This window comes from Physella acuta, unplaced genomic scaffold (assembly GCF_028476545.2).
Source record: "Physella acuta isolate Inbredline_101_S28 unplaced genomic scaffold, ASM2847654v3 ptg000627l, whole genome shotgun sequence".
In the NCBI taxonomy this organism is placed as follows: domain Eukaryota; kingdom Metazoa; phylum Mollusca; class Gastropoda; family Physidae; genus Physella; species Physella acuta.
In genome coordinates, this window is record NW_026732146.1 from 404,845 (window position 1) to 428,336 (window position 23,492).

Genomic DNA, 23,492 nt, shown 5'->3' on the forward strand with positions numbered 1-23,492 from the left:
TTTTATTTAAACATGTCAACAATTTTTTTTTTAGAATTTACAATAACTCAATAACTAGTTTATGACTCAATATATGGAAAGCTTTGTTTTTAAATCAACACATTTTTAGTCCTAAATTTATTCTACATCAGGCAGCCTCCGCCTTTGAGTGGAACGCATACGTGGTTCTTTTTGTTTTATTCCCAATTTTTGTTTATCCGAATCAAGAGTTCCTGGCCTTGATTTATTGTCTATATCACCAGCATGGATATTTCTGTTTTTGGTATTTACACTGAAACCTTCAGCTGGTGTCATAGGATCTGATGACTTGCTGTGTTGAGTATTTTTAGTTGTGGCTGTACTGAAACCATCTTCATCCACCTGATCTTGCTGTGTTGCTGGTGCTGGCTCTGTTGTGGTGTGATGTGGTCTGTCCTGTGTGGTGCTCAGCTCCGTTATGGTCTGTGACAGCTGTGAGTCATGTGACTGACATGTTAGGTTGGGGTCACTTTTACGTGGTGCCTGGTCCTCACATATTTTCTTGCCCTCCTCTGCTGCACGTTTCCTAGACGAATAAATAAAACATATGGTGGTATTGCTTGATTAGAGACTTAAGACAGCATGAAAACAGTGATTACATTTTTTATTCGATCCGCACTGGGTGACACCATTTAGTGGGGTGACATCAAGACAAAAATGGCATATTATATACACCAAATCTAATAAATTTAAAATTAATAGAATGTTCGCACATATAAAAGCCATTAGGCATAAAGAGAGGTTTGATGAGACCAATTACAAATATATATATATATATATATATATATATATATATATATATATATATATATATATATATATATATATATATATATATATATATATATATATATATATATAGGCCAATGTAGGATTACACACACACAAATACACACATATATATATAGAGAGAAAAAAATTTCTTGAGGGGTGTGGGGGGGGGGGAAGGCGGTGACACTGGGTGACACCAGACCTAACGATGCCACTGGGGACTAGGTACCAGACAACATTAAAGAAAGTCTGGCCTACCTTGCAGCCTCCTTCTTCAGCTTCTCATGTTTCATCAGCAACTTCTTCCTCTCAATAAAAGTTTTACGAATCCTGTAACCTCTGAAAGCTGACTGGATAGTGTCAAACAAAATATCTATTGTTAGCTTGCTTGAATTGTATGACTTTGTATGTATATATATATATATATATATATATAGTTAAATACTGGTGTCTAAACCACTAAGCAATAGTGTGAGGGAAGAGGTAGGGGTGGTATTCAACATATTGGGGGGCCTGAATTCTGTGATGATATGATACAAGTTAGAGTGTGCATTATGGGAAGAGGTGAGTTGATTAGAGGAGGCGTTACAAAATGTGTGGTAGCATATTTTGTATTTCTTAATTTGTAGAGTTTTATTAAAATTTACTCATTTAAATATGTGATTTTATATAATCGGGATCTACTGGATCTATTGTGATGATAAGGGAGGGGGTGGGGACCAAATTTGTTGATGTCATTTATGGGCAACCACACATGCATTTTCTTTGTGTAGGTTGATATATATGAACTATTCAATGTTGTACAGTAATTTACCCTCTAGGATCTGGTGGTCTAGTGGGTAGATGAAGTAGATTTTATTTGCTTTTGTGACCTTAACTTATTAAGGGATAGTAAAGTCGGGACTATGCCCAGCCACTCTTATTTTCATGCCAGGTACCAATAAGGGCTGGTATGACTCATCGGATTTGTACAGATTAAAATCTGCCATCCATACTTGTGCACATTATTGCCCAGCAACATGCAGCGCCATAGTACAAGTAAGATATATTGTGTGGTTAAAGACTACTTTATTGAGTTACCTGTATTTTTTGTGCAGCAATATCCTGTATCCCAGTAATGGATAATGCCCCTTGCTCTATCATGTACTGGGCTACTTCATGGTGCTCTCCCATTAAGGCATAATCAAGGGGAGTGTACCTAGCACGGTAGCATAAAACAAAATCAACAGTAAATACTTTTATTTAATAACTCAAATACTGGACACAATGTTCCAATTTTGATTAGCTTTTTTTTTTAAAAAACTTTTTCATTTCAAAGGATTGGCAAAAATATAATTTCCTCAACTGGTTGTGGGTTTTCTTGCACATCATAATATACATTTGTATAGGCTTTAATTGTATTTTTTTTTCAAGTAGACAAATTTTATAATTTGATAATAATGTCTTTAACAATTGTGTCAGTAACATAAAAAAACACAGCAGGTGTCAGTTGTTTTGGGTACTTGAGAGGCTAGTAAAATAGTTTTCTCGCATTGTGTCATAGTATAATGAACAAGTAAAAGTGATGTACACCTTCAGACTTGACTGTTGATTCAGCACACAATGTAGTTTATTTTGCTGCAGTCTTTGAGGGATCTATGTTGCTAGAATAATGCCTAGGCTTTATTACTTTAACTCAATACAAGTCAGATATGTATAAGAATTTTGTAAAATGAAGGGGTTTTATTCCTTAAGCTATAGTAAAGTACCCTTTCAAACCTTACGGTTCATGGGACAAGTTTTACAAACCTAACCATATGTAGGGATAGCTTGGTCAGAATTATGCCCAGCTAACTTTATTTTCCCTAACAAGAGCCTGTCAATAGACTTGAACTTAGGAGTTCAGTAATCTCATACTAAAAGACTGTTCTACTAAATTATAAACCAGCACTAGGCAACAATGAAGACACAAGTACGCCCAAACAAACTTCAGTTTTACCTGTCCTCTGTGAAAGCCATTCAGTAATGTCATACTACTAGACTACACTTCCCCCATTACAAACCAGCACAAGTAAACAATGAAGACACATGTAAGCCCACACAAACGTCAGTGTTACCTGTCCTCTCAAGTAAACAATGAAGACAGAAGTAAGCGCACATAAACTTCAGTGTTACCTGTCCTCTCAAGTAAACAATGAAGACACATGTAAGCCCACATAAACTTCAGTGTTACCTGTCCTCTCAAGTAAACAATGAAGACAAAAGTAAGCCCACACAAACTTCAGTGTCCTCTCAAGTAAACAATGAAGACACATGTAAGCCCACACAAACTTCAGTGTTACCTGTCCTCTCAAGTCAACAATGAAGACACATGTAAGCCCACACAAACTTCAGTGTTACCTGTCCTCTCATAAAGACACATGTAAGCCCACACAAACTTCAGTGTTACCTGTCCTCTCAAGTAAACAATGAAGACACATGTAAGCCCACACAAACTTTAGTGTTACCTGTCCTCTCAAGTAAACAATGAAGACACATGTAAGCCCACACAAACTTCAGTGTTACCTGTCCTCTCAAGTAAACAATGAAGTCAAAAGTAAGCCCACACAAACTTCAGTGTCCTCTCAAGTAAACAATGAAGACACATGTAAGCCCACACAAACTTTAGTGTTACCTGTCCTCTCAAGTAAACAATGAAGACACAAGTAAGCCCACACAAACTTTAGTGTTACCTGTCCTCTCAAGTAAACAATGAAGACACAAGTAAGCCCACACAAACTTTAGTGTTACCTGTCCTCTCAAGTAAACAATGAAGACAACAGTAAGCCCACACAAACATCAGTGTTACCTGTCCTCTGTGAAAGCCATGTGGTTGGGGAAGGCATCACATTCAATGAGGAGTTTGACAGCATCCAGGTGTCCTTTAGAGCAGGCCCAGTGCAAGCAGGTCATGCCCTGTTGGGGGGAGGAGGCCAGATGTTGAAGGTTATATATTAGACAACCCTAACCTTAAACATAGCCCTGTGAGGGAGAGAGTTAAGCTGTTGGTGACATGACCAGGTTAAAGACAAAATTAAACTAAAACATAACCATAGGAATAGGAAGTTATAGTAAAGATCATTCTAACATAAACACTAGCCTTGTGGTAAAAACAATACCAACAGGTTAAGACTCCCCTAAAGCAATGGTATGTTACAGACTACTTTCTCACAAATAACTTTTATGACAAGTGATATGACTTCACAGAAGGAAAAAAAAGTGATGGAGATGGATTAGCCATACATGAGAAAACCTAGATGATACATTAGGTGGCAAAGGACCAATATAATATAATTAAGTGGAGTAAAGTAACATTAAAATAAAGTGATGAAGAATGAATCGCTATTGAAAAAAAAATAATAATAACAAGTAAAATTGTAGAGTAGAAAAGGTATTACACTGCAATTGTTGAATGCTAGTGTTCACACACAATTCTTTCAACAATGACTTGATATTCTTATTTTAAGGAGTCATCAGTGCTAAACATTCAGTTTTTCTTGAATTGGCAGGTGCTCATTATTGATACACACATTGTCATTATTAGCTGTAGTTATTTTGTGGAAATTTAACATTATAGACTTAAATACAGTAATGAATACCTCCTTGTCTTGAAAGTTTGGATCTGCTTTTTGTTCAATAAGGACTGACATACAATTGACATAGCCCCCATAGGCAGCACAATGGAGTGGAGCTCTCCTAAAACAAAGTTTCAAAAGGATTAACCTACCAAGACTTACATTACATAGTTAATAAAAAAGAAAAAATTTGAAATTCATTTTATCAAACAAACAGGTTCTGACACATATTTAAATTATTAAAAAAGTTGTTTTTTTAGATATAACTGATAGCATTACTTAGTCTAATCCATATTTTAAAACCCTTTTAAAAATTATGATTTAAGAGGTGTTTTAAAACCCACCAGACATCAAAAATGTTACAAACTTACCCTGAGTGATCTCTAACATCAGGATTGACTCCATACTTGATCAGCATTTGACAGATATAGGCATGTCCACCTAGTGCAGCCCTAATGAAACAATCCTATAATTTAATTAACTCAGAAACATGTATAAATAATAACAAAATTCATTTATCCCCTAAATATTTTTGTCATGTTTGCCTACGTTATCAAAATGTGATAATACATCATGAATTAAGTTTCAGAGGTTTTAGCACCACTTGGATTTTAGTTTGTGTAATTGTAAAGTAAAGTAAACTTCCTTTTTTCACCCTGACGGCACATAGGCAAGTGAAATTCACCTGTTTCTGTGACCTCGGCATATGAAGGAATAGTGTGGTCAGCACTATGTCCAAATTTAGAAGCAGTGAAATAAAGTAAAAATCAAAAGAGCATGTTGTTAAGCTTAAATAATATTCTAATTGAGGACTGCAATATAATACTTAATTTAATACAAAATATTTGCTCTTTGAGTGAAACAAACTGCAGCTTGCTTTGAACGAACTTTAAAGTTTTAAAATAAATAAAAAACGTTGACACAACTAAATTTTAAACTTTAAAACACAGCTTTAGTTATTACTAGAATTAAATTATTTTTGTCTGAGGTCTATTTAAAGCCAACCAATCATCTTTGAGCCTACCAGTGCAGTGGTGACCTCCCATCTAGGTCCAGCACGTCCACCCTGGCATGGCTGTCTATCAATGTCTGGACCACGTCCATCTGACCCATCTCACAGGCCCTGAACAGTGGGGTGTGTTTAGCCTGGTCAGTGACCTCCAGCTTGGCTCCATGGTCCAATAGGATCTTCACTGTGGTGCTGTGGCCAGATAAAGCTGAGGCGTGAAGTGCTGAAAGAAAAAAATTTCATTTCAAAAACATGCACATTAAAATTTATTGCCAAAAAACCATTCTCTTCAATATATTTAGTATTTAGTCCAAGCTGTCTCATTCTAACCAGTTAGCAGAAAAATTGGAATTTTCAGGCCTAGAATAGAATTTTTATGTTTAATTAGGTGTTTTATTTCAAGTTAAATTTCTGGATCCAGTTAAAATGCTGTTTCTGAATAAAAATCAGTTTTCAATTACATTTTTTTTCTTTTCCTGTTAAATTTCAGATTGAGGTTGGGATTTTGGTTTTTGGTTTTGGCTTAGAGAAAAAGACAACACTATCAACTTATTGCCCATTGTATTTCTCCCTCAACGAGCTATTTATCTAGTATACAAGATTAAGAGAGTAACTCTACTATTATTTTAGCTTTTTTTTCCAGTTTAAGACATGTTGATGTTTTGCGTCTCTTTCTCTCTTACACTTACAACAAAGTGACAGCCTACCTACCTGTGCCTCCTGTTTTGTCCTCCTGATGAATGTCCACATTGTGTTCTAAAAATACCCTGATGACATCATCCGCTCCCTTCCCAGCAGCCCACATAAAAGCTGTCCTCCCCTCCAGGTCAGGCTCATCTGTACAGTTGGATGACAAGAACACTGACACTGTCTCCTGGTTGAATAGAACATCCAATATGATATTCATTTGTCAGAAGAAGATACATCATTAAAAAAACAAGTATTATAGAATTCACCATCACCATCATCACCTCTTAACCCTTATTGGGGATCCTTGGAGCACCTACAGTTGCCCTTATAACTGCCGCTATGATTTGTATTATAGAATTACAAACTAAAAAAACAAACTTAAAAATTAATATTTAAGTATCATTAAATATCAAATTGTAATAGAATAATGAAAATATTGCTTTCTGCTAAGTTAAAAATTTAAAAAATTGTATTAAATAAATGTGTAATTATAAATTGTCTTATGATATATATGGGAAGGCTTGGTCAAGTGGTAGAGCACTCACTTAAATGCTAAGCCAAAAGTCTTGAGTTAGTTCACTAACTCAAGTCCATAGGACAACCCTGGACCAACATAGCTATGATGAGAAATTAAAGAAAGCTGGGCATAGTGCTCCACCCACAACCCATTTGTAAACCAATGTCAAGAAAATAGATATACTACATTGCAACTGCCAAACAGAACACCAGGTCTCAAATGGAGCTGTTTTGGACAAAAAGGGATTTATAAACATTAAAGAATTAAAACTTACGCTGTAGTTGTTCTGTGCAGCATAGTGCAGGGGAGTCGCCCCATTGGAATCTGAACTGGTGCTATCCGCTCCACTTTCTAACAATATGGAAACTATTTTTGAATGGCCTGAAAGAAATCGAGTAGAATTGTTTATAGTTTATGTCACAAGATTCTACACACTATGAAATACAGTTATCAATGTCATATTGCACTGCATTTAGTCTGAAATGGTTTAGCAATGATTAATGATTTATTTTCTTACTAGACAAAGGTTGATAATTTTTGGATGGGTGTACTAAATGAGAAGATTTTACAGTTTATTTTGCATGTTTTTTTTTCTTATTTTTACTGTTATAGTTGTAACAATAAATCTATCCTTACAATCAATCATTTAGTTTTGTTACGTATTATACCATTAAAATGACCAATTAATTGAGAAATGAAATGTTTAAGTATTACCAAAATTCAGAAGATCTTTAATATGATAATAATGAAATCTTTTAGTTTTAAGACTAATTGAAAAAAATTAATTAGAAAAATTGTGAACTAACCCAGCACAGCAGCCCAATGTAATGGAGTTCTAAACACATTGTCTAGTGCTGATACATTACAGTTCTTTACAGACGTCTGCAGATAATTTAAACACACATTTAAAAAAAATAGGTTTTATAGAACAGTAAAGTAACACCATCAAAACAATTGTTTTATTGAAAATGAAAATAAAAATTTTGTTAATTAAAAAAAAAAAAAACAATAACCATCATCTTTTGATTGTATTTTAAAAATAGCAAAACGTTACGGTTATTTAATTCCTCATAGCAAATGAAAGTCTTTAAGAGAATAGTAAGTCTTTTAAAATTCATTAACTATTTCAAAATTGATGACTTCAAGAAGAATTACTTTATTTACTTCCTATATCAAAAGAGGCCCTGTGCAAGCAGGTCATGCCCTGTGGGGGGTGGGGGAAAGTAGGCCAGATGGTGAGGATTATATATTAGGTTATAGACAACCCTAACCTAGGGGTCGGCGTGGTAGAGTCGGTAAAGCTTATGGTTGCTAAACCGAAAAGTCTCGAGTTCGAACCCTCGGGCATATGAGGCTCGTTAGCTGGGGACAGCCACTCTTCTAGGAGAGACAACTCCGAAATCAAACAACTGCTGCCTTGTAAATTTGTTCTTGGTTGGACAAAGGCTATGGAAGCAAATCCAAAAAGAAAAGCAGGCTGAAATCGGAGTCAATGGCCTCAATGGTGCATAACAAGTTGACACGTAATCCTTAATTGTGATGGAAGCATGGTCGAGTCGGTAAAAGCTCATGGTTGATAAATTCGAAAAAAGTCTCGAATTCAAACCCTCTGGCAGATAAGGCTTGATACCTCCCAACACTAAAAATTAAGAACGAAGAAGAAGAAGAAAAAGAGTTACTTACAAGGGCAGTAACTAGGCTCTCATTGCCATCTGCCACAGCTAAATGTAGGGCAGTGCGGCCTTCATAGTCCTGCCAGTTGATAACACTTGGTGTGGTTTCCTATTGGGGAATAAATAAAAATTTTACATTGCACGGTTGAGTTGACCGAGTGGTTGAGCTAACAGCAACTATTTGAAAAGTCTTTGAGTTTGGTCTGAATCATTGTAGTTGAAATAGTTACTTGAACAATCTCAAAGAACAGATTAGCACTTTAACACACTATTTAAAGGTACAAAAACAGAAGAGCTTTAGTCTGCCCTACATTTTAAGGAATAGCAGGTAAACACTTTTCCCCATAGGTTATCTACTATGTTTACAGATTCTGATATTACACTTATGAAATTTAGCTGTGCTAATTTTTTTTTAAAAATTTTATTGGTTTATTTATTTTTAAAAAGGTTAACTAAATACATTTGATAAATGTAAAAAAAGAAATGTATTTAATTGTAACTAAAATTGTATTACTTTGCATAGATAAAACTTTTACAAAAATGTGTGCATTTGTAAATTTAGGATAGATAGGTCTAAGATTTGTTAATTAGGACAGACTGTTTAAACCAGTACTTACTAAAATAAGTTTAACACAGTTAACAGCTTCTCTATCATGACTGCTAGCAGCCCAATGCAAGGGTGTCTTTCCTTCAGTGTCTGGTATACCTATATTGGAATCCTATAAAGAAAAATTTCATTTAATAGAAATTAAACTGGTTTTTTTTTTAAAAGCATACAATTTGTTTTAATTTAACATGTTATGGGTAAAGTAATTAAACAGTTAAAAATCACTTTTAAAAGCAGTTACACACTTGTAGAATTTTCCTTGGATAAAAAAATTACAAATATTATTAATGGTTTCCAGCAAGACAGCAGGTTTAGTAATGCTGATATATTATATTATGTATAGTTTTTAAGACCTTGTAGTCAGATCAAGATGATGCATATTTAATGCAAACCCATTGGATATTAAATACATTCTAATAATTAACCTTAATTGGGCCTTTAATTAAACTAGCCCTTGATTTAATTATACCTGAATACTGTCATTAACCATTAAAGGTTTGAGCAGTTCTTCTTTTACATACCCTCTAATTGGCATAGTTACAAAATTAGACGAATTTTTAATCATTTAAATTTTATATAAAATTCGTTAGTTCCTAGTTACTTTAGTCTATGTAACTTGTGAATGTACATAAATCATGTAAAAAACTCCCTCCTGTTTAATAAAATTAGTATATGAAGATTCAAAGATTATCATGCATTCACCTGTTTGATCAGCATCTTCACATGCTCCAGGTTACCATAAGATGCTGCCCAATGTAACGCTGTCCTCTGCAAATAGAGAAATATTGTGCTGCAAATATGACTAACTCTATGTTGGTCAACTAAAAAACTTTAATTTTTGATATATTAGCTAAAATATATCCACAAATATTCTTTGAAGAAGCGTGGTCCTGATATTTTGGTGACAGTGGCCACCTACCTTGTTCTGCCAATAGTTCTGAGATGATCACACCAGATGAAAGTGATTGCTTACTTTATTCTTGTCCTGGTCATCTATCTCCCCAGGTGTCAACTGGCGCAGTAACAAGGCCATACACTTTGGCAGTTTGTGCCTGGTGCACAGGTGTAAGGCTGTCTGTCCCTCGTTGTCTTTTTCCCTGCAGTCAGCTCCACGGGATAACAACAGCTTCATCAGCCTAAGGTTACCCTACAACATAAACAGCTTCATCAGCCTAAGGTTACCCTACAACATAAACAACAGCTTCATCAGCCTAGGGTTACCCTACAACATAAACAGCTTCATCAGCCTAAGGTTACCCTACAACATAAACAACAGCTTCATCAGCCTAGGGTTACCCTACAACATAAACAGCTTCATCAGCCTAAGGTTACCCTACAACATAAACAGCTTCATCAGCCTAAGGTTACCCTACAACATAAACAACAGCTTCATCAGCCTAGGGTTACCCTACAACATAAACAGCTTCATCAGCCTAAGGTTACCCTACAACATAAACAGCTTCATCAGCCTAAGGTTACCCTACAACATAAACAACAGCTTCATCAGCCTAGGGTTACCCTACAACATAAACAGCTTCATCAGCCTAAGGTTACCCTACAACATAAACAACAGCTTCATCAGCCTAGGGTTACCCTACAACATAAACAGCTTCATCAGCCTAAGGTTACCCTACAACATAAACAACAGCTTCATCAGCCTAGGGTTACCCTACAACATAAACAACAGCTTCATCAGCCTAGGGTTACCCTACAACATAAACAGCTTCATCAGCCTAAGGTTACCCTACAACATAAACAACAGCTTCATCAGCCTAGGGTTACCCTACAACATAAACAGCTTCATCAGCCTAAGGTTACCCTACAACATAAACAACAGCTTCATCAGCCTAGGGTTACCCTACAACATAAACAGCTTCATCAGCCTAAGGTTACCCTACAACATAAACAGCTTCATCAGCCTAGGGTTACCCTACAACATAAACAGCTTCATCAGCCTAAGGTTACCCTACAACATAAACAGCTTCATCAGCCTAAGGTTACCCTACAACATAAACAACAGCTTCATCAGCCTAGGGTTACCCTACAACATAAACAGCTTCATCAGCCTAAGGTTACCCTACAACATAAACAACAGCTTCATCAGCCTAGGGTTACCCTACAACATAAACAGCTTCATCAGCCTAAGGTTACCCTACAACATAAACAACAGCTTCATCAGCCTAGGGTTACCCTACAACATAAACAACAGCTTCATCAGCCTAGGGTTACCCTACAACATAAACAGCTTCATCAGCCTAAGGTTACCCTACAACATAAACAACAGCTTCATCAGCCTAGGGTTACCCTACAACATAAACAGCTTCATCAGCCTAAGGTTACCCTACAACATAAACAACAGCTTCATCAGCCTAGGGTTACCCTACAACATAAACAGCTTCATCAGCCTAAGGTTACCCTACAACATAAACAGCTTCATCAGCCTAAGGTTACCCTACAACATAAACAACAGCTTCATCAGCCTAGGGTTACCCTACAACATAAACAGCTTCATCAGCCTAAGGTTACCCTACAACATAAACAGCTTCATCAGCCTAAGGTTACCCAACAATATAAACAACAGCTTCATCAGCCTTAGGTTACCCTACAATATAAACAACAGCTTCATCAGCCTTAGATTACCCTACAACATTAAACTTCATCAGCCTAGGGTTACCCTACAACATAAACAGCTTCATCAGCCTAAGGTTACCCTACAACATAAACAACAGCTTCATCAGCCTAGGGTTACCCTACAACATAAACAGCTTCATCAGCCTAAGGTTACCCTACAACATAAACAGCTTCATCAGCCTAAGGTTACCCAACAATATAAACAACAGCTTCATCAGCCTTAGGTTACCCTACAATATAAACAACAGCTTCATCAGCCTTAGATTACCCTACAACATTAAACTTCATCAGCCTAAGGTTACCCTACAACATAAACAGCTTCATCAGCCTAAGGTTACCCTATAATATAAACAACAGCTTCATCAGCCTAAGGTTACCCTACAACATAAACAGCTTCATCAGCCTAAGGTTACCCTACAACATTAAACTTCATCAACCTAAGGTTACCCTACAACATAAACAACAGCTTCATCAGCCTAAGGTTACCCTACAACATAAACAGCTTCAGCAGCCGAAGATTACCCTACAACATAAACAACAGCTTCATCAGACATAAGTTACCCTAAAACATAAACAGCAGCTTCATCAGCCTAAGGTTACCCTGCAACATAAACAGCTTCATCAGCCTAAGGTTACCCTAAAACATATAAAATAGTGTCATCATCCTAAAGTTTCACTACAACATAAACAACAGCTTCATCAGCCTAAGGTTACCCTACAACATAAACAACACCTTCATCAGACATAGGTTACCCTACAACACATATGACAGCTTCATCAGACAAAGGTTACCCTAAAACATAAACAACGCCTTCAAGAGCCTAAGGTTACCCTACAACTTTATCAGCATCAGATTACAATATTAACACCAGACATGATTGTATTTATCGGCTAGAAATAAATTGTTTGTGAATTATTGGTACATTAAAATTACATTTTTGCCTATTTTTTTTCCATAAATGACATCACATTTTTTAAAGCTACTCTAAAACCCTAACAATCTTATCCTAACACAGCTCCTGAAAATAATTATGCTGTTTATAATTATGATCCCTTAAAATAAAAAATTACATGATGTCACACGTTCTTAATCATTTTAAGATAACCAAAAACACATTTTTAAAATTAATTATGAAACACAGAATTGTCTACAAGCAAACATTTACAAATCAGCACAAAAAAACTGGACTTGCCTTGTGAGCTGCCCAATGCAGCGCAGTCCTCCCTCCCTTATCCTTCAAGTTGACCTGAGCCCCCGCTTTGATCAAGATCTCTGCACACTCCAGCCTGTCCACTAGCACACAGTACATCAGGGGACTCCTCCCAAACTGATCACCCACATCCAGATCAGCAGTATCTGTGCTCGCTGGTGGAAAAAAAAAAATCACATTTTATTAAAATCTTTACATACAGATGGCTCAGTTTTGTTACAATTTTATTTGATTACATTTTATAACTAAAATTTGCTATTTATTTTTTGTTAATGCAGATGAAAAAAAACAGCTTTAAATCAATTATTGTAATTATTTTGTTTTGATAGTATGTTTTGTTTTCAGTTCACATGGTCAAAATTTTATGGAAACAATGTGGAACGACAACATTAAAAGAAGAAGCCTTATTTTATTGTTTATCAAATGATTTCTTTTCAGCTTATAAATTTGTACACAATTATAAAATGGCTGGCCTCTATAATAAGTGTTATACATTTTGCTGCTTACAGTCATAGCAGGAGTGGAGAAAAACCTACAACAGCTCAGTGTCTAGACTAGCAAGGAGAAGACAGTCTGGATGGGAAAATATGGTTTAACAAGCTAAAGCCAAAGGGATGAAGGTGTGCTTCACACAGTGCTAACATGACTGGCCTCTATGATCAAAGCTACACATCTGACCTGATATAAGCCTTGTGAGTGTCTGTTTTTCTCCATTGACAGCAGCAGCATGAACCTGAGTTGCTCCTTCTAACCTTTGACCTTCTGGTTTGGATGTAAAGGGTATTCGAGGTGTTTCTACCTACAAGTAGACAAAAACATCACTAACATTAGTGGCCAACAAAATCTTGTTTGGAAATGTTTTAATTTAGTTTTGGGAATAATTTTAGATCATTTAAGAAAAGGGTGGTTCTGTCCATAACCTTAACCATTTGGCAAGTTAGCATTAGGTCTAGGGCAAAGGTTAAAAAGTAATACTGGCTTAATGATCTTACTAAGTGTAATACAGAATAAAATATGCAGTGAAAAAGAAAATATTATCCTAACTCTCCTATATTTTTTATATTTTTCATTCACTAAACACTAACTTATAAGAAGTTGGCTAAACTACTGATAGTAGAATTGATTGACAACAAAATTACTTCTATTGATTTTCAAATGCATATGTTGTTGTATGTATAAAATTATCTCTGAAGGAATAAAATTAAAATCTTTTATTCTGGGCCAGGTTGTTTACCTAAATTGATTTTTCTTTAAATTAATAAAATAAACAACTATTGCATACATACAGGAAATATAAATAATAGTTGTAAAATCCATGCCAACTTCAATAAAGATTTCAATACTGAAGTATTGAGTTTACCTTAGGCTCTGAATATAATCGCACTAAACGGTTGGAGGCACAGCAAGGGCAAAACAGGTAGGATACCATTGTTACTGAACTTAAATTGTCATACGATGTTTAAACAATTCTACTTCACGAATTCAATACGCTTTAACACAATGTTCACTTATCTTCAGCATAAACAAATAAGTATAAAATAATACTATAGTCACTAAATTTAAGTAGTGAAAAAAGTATTATTTTTAATATAAACACAAAGAGTTTTAATTAAATGAGTTTTTTCACATAGAATCTAGTAGGCCTATAAACTACATAGTAATTCATTAATATAATTTAAAGGATAAATTATATAATGAGATCCATAATTAGTTTAAATTATGAAAGAAAGACACACTGGAGTTTAAACTTCTAACACAAATATCCAGCCCAGTGTTGAAAGAGCTCCAGAAACAACACAGCTAGGCTACACACTGCACCCCAAACCTCACCATGACCCAATTTGCTCACCCCTTGCTGCTTGTCTAAAAATAGATCAGGGTTGCCTCAGGTATGTGGAGCATAGGGCAAGAAATAGTCATGTAGCCTTCAAGTGCTTGTTTATTTGACCCCACACATTAATTATAGTGAATTTATCTCCAGACAAGTCTAGTTTAGGATTGTTTAGCTATTGTTTAGGATGGGAAAAAAAATTAAAATATTTTAAATTTGTAATATATTTGCACAAAATTGCACCAGTGTTATATATATATATATATATATATATATATATTATATATATATATATATATATATATATATATATATATATATATATATATATATATATATATATATTATATATATATATATATATATATATATATATATTATATATATATATATATATATATATATATATATATATATATATATATATATATATATATATATATATATATATATATATATATATATATATATTATATATATATATATATATATATATATATATATATATATATATATATATATATATATATATATATATATATATATATATATATATATATACATGATTATAGTAGTATTTATTCTATAATGTATGATGGTTTCATCAATGGAGAAAAACAGTTCTTTTCCATACCTGTGACAGGGCTATATCAAGACCCTTGGTGGGCAGTAGCAGATGTGAGCTTGGCTTTGTGGCCACTGCTTTAACGGATGAGCACATCAAGGTTTTCTACAACAATATATTGTGATGTTGGCGTCACATCAGTTCTATACAACCATGTTTTATGGTGTTGGACAAGCACTTCAGGGATCTCTACTACAAAATATCTTGGAGTTGGAGTCACAGATGCTGCAAATAAAAAATAGTAAAATTAAAAGACTTTTTAATTATTATGCAAACTGTACCATGACTGTCTGATTTATGGGGATGTTTTTTTTTTTGAGAACAATGATTAAAGTTAGGTTAGATTTATAGCAAAATATTATTTATCATAATAATGAGAATAAGATTGGTATGCAGTAATAGAAAGCACATTATTAAATACGAGCCGGCCCGCGGCATAACATACGCCGCTATTTAGTTGTTGTTTTTTCTACTTTTCAGTAATTCATAATTTGTAAATTCGACAGTACCAACGCTGAAACTGAAAATATTTCTTTAAAACACTATAAGTAGCTCGTTAAAGACCATAACCCCCCCCCCCCCCCCCACCTTCCCCCCCCCCCCCCCAACATTTAAAATCGTTTCAAACTAAATTATTTGCCCCTAATAGCCGTCACTAAACCCGACTCCACGAAGGTAAACATAGCGTGGACCACAGCTCACTAAGACCATGTAGGGGTGGGGATGGTAGGGAGCGCGTTTACAGCTTGTTTTCTAGTGTCTCCCAGAAGAGAATTATATATATAGATTTGTAACATTTTTTACTGCAACCCTAATTTTCTATTTTAATCATTCATAATTTTTCTAACCAGGCATTACCTGGAGATTTTGTTTTGGATTGTAAAAAGTATGTTTTTGGAAGAATCATTTTATTTTGCATCTGCAGAGAATGCATATGCAAATCTAAAATGAAGAAATCTACTTGGATACGATGTGCACTTCTATAAGAAGCTAGTCTCATAAAAAGGTAAAACTAACAATACTTTATAGAATTATATTACTTGTTATATATTACTAGCGCGCCCTTTAACGCACGTTGCTGTCGTCTTAGTCGAAAATCTAAATAATTATTTAAGAGGAATTGAATTGAACAGAATTGAACAGAATTGAATTGAATTGAAGAGGATTTCATGACTGTGTTAGTTACCAATCCCATGTTCTTAGACCTGTGACCATGTTTTCTAAAACTGAGTTACTTAAATGAAAACAATGCCGGCACTATATCGTAATTGTTGGAACACTGGTTTTCCCACACAACCACCTACCGAGTGTGCTGTATGAAAGCCTTGAGTTAACTTTAATCTCTCTCCTTAAAAGTGAGGTTGAAGACACTTCAACAACCACCTGAGTGTCAGGGAAGTAAAGGAGCGCTCTAATGAGCCCCCCGTTACACTGTCGCAGGGGTGCCTTGTACAGCCCCTGGCTCAGTTTAATCATCAAATGTCGTGTGCCAAAGAGTTAATATATTATAGGGTGCTATATAAAACTAAAGTAGGCACCATTGTGCACACAGGATAACCTGAGGCGCCTAATCGCACCCTACCTCGACGCCAGAAGACGCGCTTAATTCAATTTAGTGAGCGACTATAGCAACACGTTGTATCTATAGCCTATCGCACTCTTTAAAATTAACATAGGTGCCATAGTTAAGGATTATTCCATCGGGTCTTTAGTGTATAATTCTTTTTTAAACGAAATAGGTGCTATAGTACATATAATGTACATAGAGAAAAATTGCACCTTTTCTGGGCACTGCCCTTGCAATTAAAAAAGATTTCTTTGCAGAAAACTCCCCTGCAGTATTCTCATCTACTCCCCAAAGTTTCAAAGCAATTGGATGAACGGTGTCATACCGCAATCGACTTTTATTTTTCTATGCCTTATATTGGGAAGAATCAAATCACTCCCTCTTTTTAATGATTTAATTTTTTTTCATAGAAAACTCTGCTGGAGTGTTCTCAACAACTTTCCAAAGTTTCATGGATATAGAATGAAAGGTGTAGTATGGCATAAAGGACAAATCCACACACAAACCCACAAACAAACAAACATGCTTTCATATAAAAATATAATTTGTCATGTTACTAGAGCATACCTAATTTAGTACTTAGGCTACTTAACATACTAGAGTAAGCCTAAATACAAATCAATACTAAAGTAAGTAAAACTGGAGTATAGAGTCAGCGGCGTAGGCAGGGGGGGGGGGGGGGTTAGGGGGGTCATAACCCCCCCCCCCCATAGACCCCTTGGTATATATATAAAAAGTATGAGGGGGGGGTGCAAATCGAAAGTTTGAGCGGGGGTGCAATTCGAAAGTTTGAGGGGGGGGTGCAAATCAAAAGTTTGAGGGGGGGGGGTGCAAATCGAAAGTTTGTCCCCGGGTAAAAATTGGAACCCCCCCTTGAGACGATCCTGGCTACGCCACTGTATAGAGTAGTAGGGACCAACTGCACTCTACTTTACTCTACTCTAGAAGTAGACTGGTAGAGTCTGTTACTCTAGTACTCTAATAAAATAGTAAATAAAATTTAAACTGGTTAAAATTTGTCTATGTATCACTTTATGACAGTAAAATCATCCAAAGGTAGTAAAATTGTAAAATTACAGTAAAAGATAGGTGATTAATTAATAATATTAATATGGCTTTAATCGGATGATGACACCATTAATTAATCTTTATTTAGGTTTATTGCTGAAAAGTTGAATAAAACTATTTAAAAACAGGTAGGCTGAGATATACATGAAACATTTTTGTAACTTTTAAAACATAAATCCTTGTAAAAATGCAACCTAATTATTAAAATTGAATTATTTACCTTTCTTTCACATTTTTTACGGCACAGCCCTAAAGTAAAACATCTACTAAAAATATTGTGAATTAAATAGTAGGCCTAAATACTAAAATAGTTATAAATAATAGGGAGGGTTCTACATTCTACTAAGGCACTAAGGCCAATGAGCCGCTGTGGCTAATATCAATGACTTACTTTACTTACTTACTTTTAATAGGCGTACATTTAAATTTCACATTTTTTTTTCAACTTTCATAATTATTAATTATTGTAATTTTAATTAGGGGCCTAATTTATCATATTTTATTAAGACATATTTTTTATTTAATACTTAAGCCCTATTTATGATCATGGTGATCATAATCACTGTCATAATCATTAGGCCTATAATAATTAATTAGTAATTAGCCAAAAAATTTATTAATTTTATATATAGACTTCTAATTAATAAAAAGAATAGGCCTAATCATTGATTGTTGATTCATTAGTGAATGATTAATTTAGTTAGGTTAGACCAGTGGCGTAGGCAGGGTGGGGGGTTAGGGGGGGTCATACCCCCCCCCCCCCCCCCATTGACCCCTCGGTATATATATAAAGACTAAAGTATGAGGGGGGTGCAAATCAAAAGTTTGGGGGGGTGCGAATTGAAAGTTTGTCCCCGGGTAAAAATTGGACCCCCCCCACCTTGAGACGATCTTGGCTACGCCACTGGCCACTGGGTTAGAGTTTAGGCTACTTTCAAGTTTCAACATTCATAGTTTTATACTATAGGCTTAGACTGCCTAGAGCCTAGTAGTAACTAGTAGTTAGATCTAGTAGTAATTCATAAATAATAAATACTTACATACATACTATTACTACTACTCATAAAAATTAAAATCTATGATAGATCATCATAGTTAATAGTTATAGTATCATAATCATTGGTAATCTATCGTTTTGGGTACGTAAAATCGCCTGCGATTTGTAATGTGAAAAACAGGTGACTCCTTAAATTTTAATAATTATTTCACATTTTGAGGAGGATTTATGTTTTAAAAATTCAAAAATGTTTCCTTGATTCATTTATGTACCTGTTTTTAAACAATTGAATTAAAACTTTTCCGTAATAAATGAAGACTAGCGATGTTTCCAACAGATGCAACCATGCTCATTTACTATAGCAGCCATCTTGTCTAAGTTTTATTTTTATAAGCTTTAGCGCCAGATTCAGGGGGAAGCCACTCTATTTTACAAATGGCTGCTGTTTATATAGCAAATCTTGCTCTCAGACACTGCTGTTTAAAGTTAATTTCTGGCCTATATCGATATATTTAGCCTTGATTTAGGTTTATTATTCATTTATCTATAATATTTGACACAAAAGTATGACAATATACTTCTATTAAAGCCTTGACAATGAGGTAACGTTTTCGTACATAAATAGCCGCGGGCGATTTTACGTACCCAAAACGATAGATTACCTAATCATTTATCATACTACATACATAGTCTATAGTACATAGTCATAGTACTACATAAGTAAGTACATAGACTAGAAATGGACTAGATATTTAATAATCTAGAATTATATAATATATATATATCTATATGCTAAAAGCTTACTTCTTAAACTACTGGATCTAGATCTAGATCTAAGTAACTGTTACTATCCCGCCCCGTGGTTAAATTAAAAATATTTTTAGATTGAAATTTTAAAAAATCTCCAAAGTTGTTAAGGACGCCTGTTGAAAATACCTCGATCTTTTATAAAGGAAATTACAATTCATTACTCTGCCTTGAGAATCTCTTTAAAAATCTAAAAGAGGGCCACTTTCTCTTTTTAACGATCTAAATTTAGTTTACAGATTTAGAATCTTTTACATTAGTAAAATTAATAAAACAATTGTATTAAAGTGTTTACATAGCTAATCCGACCAATAGTTGTACCATGTAAAAAAATATAGAATCTATACGAAATAAAATCTGTTTATTTTTTGGGTGTAGCTAAGCCATTTTTAAAGTTCCACTTTGTGACTTTTTAACCAATCCAACATCTGGGTCCTGACCTTTGCCCCATTTAATAAACTAAACATTTAGCTAAAATGTTGATATGACACTGCAAAAACTAAATTCTAGAGCTAGAATCTAGATCTGGAAATTCAGTAGATCTAGTCTAGCCATAATATTAAAATATTCATAAGTATATTAAATAATCAAGTGATATGATATAGATCTAGATCTACTTAATAAGAAGAAGTGGTGGCCAAATTTCGAAGTTTAGGCCTAACAACTTGTAACAAGTTATAACAACAGTACAGTGGTGTCATTATAATTATTTAATAGAGTTAGTCTTAAAAATAAAAATGGCCTAATTCTAATAATTAGTAATAATACTAATAGGCCTACTAAAGTACTAATTACTATAATTTAATTTAGTGACTCACTGATTTAGTGAGACTTCATGTTTAAATTTCACACTGGCTTTAACAAGTTAGAAGAATTTGTTCCTTGCTGATTCTGACCTGAACTTCATGGATGGTTGATATATTAAATAAAATATATTTATATATTATCACCATCATTGTACACATTTTTACCTCTTCAGAGTCTTCACACATGCCCCTCCCCCCCTTCCTCACCCCACCTACACACACTGATAGATTCCTTGACAGGTCACTATGCCTCTGACAGTAGTACTAATTAATATTTATTATTATTACGTTATAATGTCAATTTGATATTACACTTCAAAATATTGATATTAACAGAATAAGCAAATACAATCTATATTAATTTTCTTTATTGTTTAGGTCTTGCCAATGACAGTGATGACTTTGTGAAACGAAGTAATGGAAGCTCTTTTATCTTTATGCCAAACTCGCCTCCATGCCACAGATGCTAGGCAGCACAGCCTGCTTGCACAGAAAGCTTTAAAGATAATAAAAGAAAATGAGTTAGATCTTAAAAATGAAAAATTGTTCTCAAGATGTTCACCTCATCCAGTTTTTGAAGCCTGTCGAGTTGGTAACTTGGAACTGGTTAAGGTTTGCTTATTTTTTTCTATAGGGAATAACAAAAAAAAATAGAAAATAAAATTAAATAGGTAGATTTTCAGAGAATTGACTTCATTAAGCATGGGAAATAATAGTAGAGCATCTAACTGCTAACCTAAAAGTCTTGAGTTCGAATCCGAGTTGGTTTATGACTGTACTGTAGTGCATCCTTGTGTCCACCTAGTTCTGATGGGTACCTGACTCACATTAAGAAAAATAAAGCATATTGCTGACCACACTATCCCTTCATTTGCCAAGGTTACTGAAACAGGTGAACTCTACTTCACTTGCCCCATGGACCATCAGGTTCGAAAGGAAACTTTACTTACTATTTAATTAATTAATATATTACTTGAACTCATCATTTTTTTATATTTTCCAGCTGTTTGTTGACAAGGGAGCAAGCCTGAACATACTTGATGATGAAGGGAAAACACCTCTTTTTGTAGCTATATCCTCCCATTTCAACTCGTATGAAAATATATTACAGCTTTTGCTATTAGGAGCAGATGTTAATCTTCATAGACATGGAAGACATCCACTTCTATCTTCATTTTGTAGTATGAACAGTAAAGTAAGTAGTTAAGCTATATGTATTATGTCAAATTGGTTGTCTATTAAATTTTAGATTAGTCAACTTTATTGTAGTACTATACATTAATTAAGCCCGCCCATTTTAACAAACAGTTTTCAAGAGTTATTATATTTTGATAAGAAGAATCACAGATAAACTCTATTTCAATTTTTAGATTGCAGTTATTAATTTATTTTAATATTACATAGGAGTCATTGCTTATTTTACACTTTGCCAAGACTTAATAGATTAATTGAAACTTTTATTGTGTGCTCCATATATTGTGCTAGTATAATTGCTGCATCACCCATGAGATTTGTTTTGTAGTTACCGATGATCACCATGTTGTTTTTTTTTTAACAGACTACCAAGTTGCTCATCCAGCATGGAGCGGATGTAAACAATGTTGTCCTGACATTCTTCTGCTTTGTGGAGTCTTTGTTTGCCTTGAACTCAGGCATGGTCATGATGACTTCAGGTATTCGTGTCCACATGGACGACTTTCAGGAACTGCTGTCTCTTGGTTCCGAGATCATCCTAGCCGGATTAACACCAAGAACTTTCTACCTATCTGGGAAAAGATTTTTAGGAGATTTTTTAACTCCTACAGAGTTAGACAGTCTGTGGTCTTTTCACCAACTTTGTCTGTTCTTGGGATTTAAAGTTGACCATTTATGCCTAACACAAGCTATTAATGAATTAATCAACAGTTTAAAAAATGAACCTGATGTGCAGAATGCAAAAGCTATTAGAATCAAGTTGGATAAACTGCAGTGGACGAAAGATTTTTTACAGCAGCCTCTACCTTTAACCTTTATTGTTCGCATATCTATCAGGGGTCATCTTGTTTCACCCCATGTTAGCAGGGGGAGACACATAAATGAAAATATATCCAAACTCCCTTTGCCCTCTCTAGCTAAAGACTTTTTAACACTCAAAGCTTGTAGTATCCAAAATAAAGTTTTAACAGAAAGGTAACATTACGTTATTTATCTTGATTATTTTAGGCAAGTGCATTTCACATCTTGTTAGTTTTCATCCTGTGTAAGATTTAGTGTATTAGTTTTGTCTAGAATCTCTGGGCAGCTGGTTATCAGTTTAAAATGTATGCAATATATTTATATCAGTTCAAAATGTATGCAATATATTTAGCAATAAGAACGAGCAGACCCGTGGCGTATCATACGCCGCTATTTAGTTGTTTTATTTTCTACTTTTCAGTCATTCATAATTTGTGAATTCGACAGTACCAATGTTGCCACTGAAAATATTTGCTTAAAACACTATCAGTAGGTTGTTAAGGATGATAATACTTTCCCCCTACCCCCCCCCCCCCCCCCCCGTGAAAGCAGCCTCGTAGTTACCTCCCCTAAGTTTAAAATTGTTTCAAACTAAATTATCTGCCCCTAATAGCCGTCACTAAACCCGGCTCTACGATTGTAAACATTTAGCGTAAACCACAGCTCGCCAGGGTGGTAGGGATATGCTTAGAGAGGAACAGAGGGGGCTGCTAGGCATGCTTACAGCTTGGTGTTTTCTAGGGTATCCAAGAAGAGAATTATATATATAATAGATTATAGGGCTATCAAGTTTAGCATGCATGTCTTGTAAGAAGTTTTTACCAATATTATGTTTGTGTATCTTACTCTCAGTAGAGAAATAAAACATGGGCCACGTAATCCTGATTATGCCAGTATCAAACTCTGCTTTATCTGCCTTACGAACCATCTAATCAAAGTAATGAGGTGGTTTATTTTAACGATTTCAATAATATGTCCATTGTGACTGGTAAGTTATTGATTAAATGAATCAGTGTTAAACCACGTGAAGTGGTCTCAAATAAAATGTTATAATTTCTATTATTTTTATTAGATTG

General features: G+C 34.6%; 2 protein-coding genes across 4 annotated transcripts; one reads left to right on the forward strand and one right to left on the reverse strand.

The window, feature by feature from the left end:
• Positions 1–117: 117 nt before the first annotated feature.
• Positions 118–19,863, reverse strand: LOC131948162 (inversin). The gene is made up of 18 exons (XM_059309693.1): positions 19,613–19,863; positions 15,186–15,401; positions 13,399–13,519; positions 12,703–12,875; positions 9,852–10,025; positions 9,581–9,646; positions 8,889–8,990; positions 8,282–8,380; positions 7,405–7,480; positions 6,873–6,979; positions 6,103–6,265; positions 5,407–5,614; positions 4,754–4,834; positions 4,407–4,503; positions 3,617–3,723; positions 1,870–1,987; positions 1,048–1,139; positions 118–544 (listed from the first exon to the last, which is right to left on the reverse strand). The coding sequence occupies exons 2-18, from the start codon at positions 15,270–15,272 to the stop codon at positions 118–120; spliced, it is 2,298 nt and encodes a 765-aa protein (XP_059165676.1). The 5' UTR covers positions 15,273–15,401; positions 19,613–19,863.
• On the forward strand, positions 17,167–22,906 carry LOC131948169 (uncharacterized). 3 transcript variants are annotated; one of them, XM_059309705.1, is made up of 4 exons: positions 17,167–17,212; positions 20,800–21,033; positions 21,425–21,616; positions 21,980–22,906. In XM_059309705.1, the coding sequence occupies exons 2-4, from the start codon at positions 20,839–20,841 to the stop codon at positions 22,592–22,594; spliced, it is 1,002 nt and encodes a 333-aa protein (XP_059165688.1). In that variant the 5' UTR covers positions 17,167–17,212; positions 20,800–20,838; the 3' UTR covers positions 22,595–22,906. The 3 variants fall into 3 exon arrangements, with proteins under 3 accessions (XP_059165688.1, XP_059165686.1, XP_059165687.1); XM_059309703.1 differs by lacking the exon at positions 17,167–17,212 and adding an exon at positions 20,089–20,189; XM_059309704.1 differs by lacking the exon at positions 17,167–17,212 and adding an exon at positions 20,221–20,301.
• The last annotated feature ends 586 nt before the right edge of the window (positions 22,907–23,492 follow it).

Excerpts from the sequence above, each read along its gene's own strand:
- LOC131948162 (XM_059309693.1), bottom strand. The coding sequence starts at position 15,272 with ATGTGCTCATCCGTTAAAGCAGTGGCCACAAAGCCAAGCTCACATCTG. Across the intron at positions 13,520-15,185 it reads TTGATATAGCCCTGTCACAG|GTAGAAACACCTCGAATACC; the intron begins GTATGGAAAAGA and ends GTCTACTTGTAG. Across the intron at positions 6,980-7,404 it reads ACATTGGGCTGCTGTGCTGG|GCCATTCAAAAATAGTTTCC; the intron begins GTTAGTTCACAA and ends GATTTCTTTCAG.
- LOC131948169 (XM_059309705.1), top strand. The coding sequence starts at position 20,839 with ATGGAAGCTCTTTTATCTTTATGCCAAACTCGCCTCCATGCCACAGAT. Across the intron at positions 21,034-21,424 it reads GTAACTTGGAACTGGTTAAG|CTGTTTGTTGACAAGGGAGC; the intron begins GTTTGCTTATTT and ends TATATTTTCCAG. Across the intron at positions 21,617-21,979 it reads TTTGTAGTATGAACAGTAAA|ACTACCAAGTTGCTCATCCA; the intron begins GTAAGTAGTTAA and ends TTTTTTTAACAG.